At 37.4% G+C, this 2,808-nt stretch overlaps 1 protein-coding gene across 1 annotated transcript; it reads left to right on the forward strand.

Moving 5' to 3' along the window:
• The first annotated feature begins 300 nt into the window (after positions 1-300).
• LOC124922507 (extensin-2-like) lies at positions 301-1,560 on the forward strand. The gene has a single exon (XM_047463242.1). It carries the CDS (start codon positions 301-303, stop codon positions 1,558-1,560), a length of 1,260 nt encoding a protein of 419 aa, XP_047319198.1.
• Positions 1,561-2,808: the final 1,248 nt, after the last annotated feature.

Genomic DNA, 2,808 nt, shown 5'->3' on the forward strand with positions numbered 1-2,808 from the left:
ACAAATTGAATATAAATTGTTATGTTTAATGGTTCAACTTACTTACTTTGTCAACCGGGCTTTCTTTGTCTAATGGTTGGGAATGGTCATGGAATTAAACTTACCTTTAACCCTTCTTCCATTGACATATGGTAATTTAAAAATATTAATTGACTAATTAATACAAATTAAGGAAAAAGGGAATTGTTTAAAAAATGGGAGATGTCTTTAATATAAAACCACTATATAAAGGGTGATCCCTCCCATTGCCAAAGCATCTGCAACGACTTTAGGATTCTGGAATACAAAAAGGCTTAAGCAATGGCAACTTATTATAGGCCACTATGGGCCTTGGCACTTTGTCTTGTGTCTGCGGCTATGGTAGCAGCAGACAGCGACTATTATTCATCTCCACCGCCCCCACCAACACCGTATGTCTATAAATCTCCGCCACCGCCGCCATACGTTTACTCATCACCGCCTCCTCCACCATATGTCTACTCCTCGCCTCCACCACCGCCTTATGTTTACAAATCACCGCCACCTCCTCCTTATGTTTACAAGTCTCCTCCACCGCCTCCTTACGTCTATTCTTCACCTCCACCACCACCATACGTCTATAAGTCTCCACCGCCACCTCCTTATATTTATTCTTCTCCACCACCCCCTCCTTACGTTTACAAATCTCCTCCTCCACCTCCTTATGTTTATTCATCACCACCACCACCTCCATACATTTACAAATCTCCTCCACCACCTCCCTATGTTTACTCTTCTCCACCACCACCTCCTTATATTTACAAGTCTCCACCACCACCTCCCTACGTTTACTCTTCTCCCCCACCACCTCCTTATGTTTACAAGTCCCCACCACCACCTCCTTATATTTACAAATCTCCACCACCACCTCCCTACGTTTACTCTTCTCCCCCACCACCTCCTTATGTTTACAAGTCCCCACCACCACCTCCCTACGTTTACTCTTCTCCCCCACCACCTCCTTATATTTACAAGTCTCCACCACCACCTCCCTACGTTTACTCTTCTCCCCCACCACCTCCTTATGTTTACAAGTCCCCACCACCACCTCCCTATGTTTACTCTTCTCCTCCACCACCTCCTTATGTTTACAAGTCTCCACCACCACCTCCATATGTCTACTCTTCTCCACCACCACCTCCTTACGTTTACAAGTCTCCTCCTCCACCACCATACGTCTATTCTTCCCCTCCACCACCTCCCTACGTTTACTCTTCTCCACCACCACCTCCTTACGTTTACAAGTCTCCACCGCCAGCTCCCTATGTTTACAAGTCTCCACCTCCACCACCCTATATTTACAAGTCTCCACCACCACCTCCATACGTTTACTCATCTCCACCACCACCTCCCTATATTTACAAGTCTCCACCACCACCGCCTTACATATATAAGTCTCCTCCACCACCGCCTTACATTTACAAGTCTCCTCCACCACCACCATACGTCTATTATTCTCCTCCACCACCTCCTTATGTTTACTCATCTCCACCGCCACCTTCTTACGTTTACAAGACGCCTCCACCTCCTAACGTCTATTAAGACACAAACTATTATTTGATATATGTGAGTATGGTTTTACTAAAACCATACTCAATACTCTTTTTATACTCATTGACTCCATTTTTGTATACTTCACCACAAAATTCTTTCTTAATTTCACATTATTTTGCAGGTGCCAGGTTAATGAATTGAATAGTATTACATTCCTAGGCATGCAATATTATATATAAGCATATACGATCTCTCAAGAAAAAATGAATGTTGACAATGGAGATTAATAAAGAGTATTTATGTTGTTCACACTGCGTTTCTAATTGATTACTTTTTAGTTATTCTTATGTAATATTTGTTATAATAAATAAAAACAAATTGTTATAAACTCCATGAGTATTTATGATCAACATGTATTATGTTTGTACACAAAGTTATATGATGAATTCATTCAATTCTCAAGGCACCTTATGCAATATTTGTTATAATAAATATATATATATATATATATATATATATATTTGTTATAAATGCCATGAGTATTTGTGACCAACATGTATTATGTTCTTTAAGAAAGCTAAAAGATGAAGTCATCTCTACTCTCAAGGAACATATACATACATATATATAGAGGAGTTAGGTAAATTATTATTAAAATGTTGAACTAATTAATGCAATACACTACAAATAAGAAAAGATTAGTAAAATACTTTTAAAATTCATTAGTTTTGATAATAGGATCATAAAGTATATAATTTTAGATTCCTTCTTTATTCTAAAGAAACATTGGTAGAGCTATATCCAATTTCAGCATTTTGTTTAGTTAATGTAAATGTACAAAAACAACCTAATACTTTTAAATGACTTATAGAGAATTTTATATCACTTCAAACTTTTTCGGGAGTTTTTTCTTTAACTGCACCAATGAAGCTTCTGTTAATAAAGTATGAACCCTGCACAACAGGTCAAAAATCATTAGGGACTTATTTATTGGACAACATGTTTCTTAAGCAATAATGATTGTCCTATTCCTTATTTTAGTTACCCAGTTTTGTTGGAGAGTATTTTGTGCAATTAAGTGTCTTATTCACTTCATGGTAGTTATTGAATTCATTGAAAGTAAATTCACCAGATATTTATTTTCTCAAACATGCTAGAGGTGGGAGGGGAAAGGTGGAAGAGTGAAATGAAAATGAAAAAGAGAAAAGAAAATATATTTTTACATAGGTCCTGAGTAATTTTATTCATTTATTTTTAACTAAACAAATATAAGTGAGGAGGAAATCCAGAAGAGTG

This window comes from Impatiens glandulifera, chromosome 1 (assembly GCF_907164915.1).
Source record: "Impatiens glandulifera chromosome 1, dImpGla2.1, whole genome shotgun sequence".
In the NCBI taxonomy this organism is placed as follows: Eukaryota; Viridiplantae; Streptophyta; class Magnoliopsida; order Ericales; family Balsaminaceae; genus Impatiens; species Impatiens glandulifera.

What these genes read in the sequence shown, in the direction of transcription:
- LOC124922507 (XM_047463242.1), top strand. Translation starts at nt 301, where the DNA reads ATGGCAACTTATTATAGGCCACTATGGGCCTTGGCACTTTGTCTTGTG.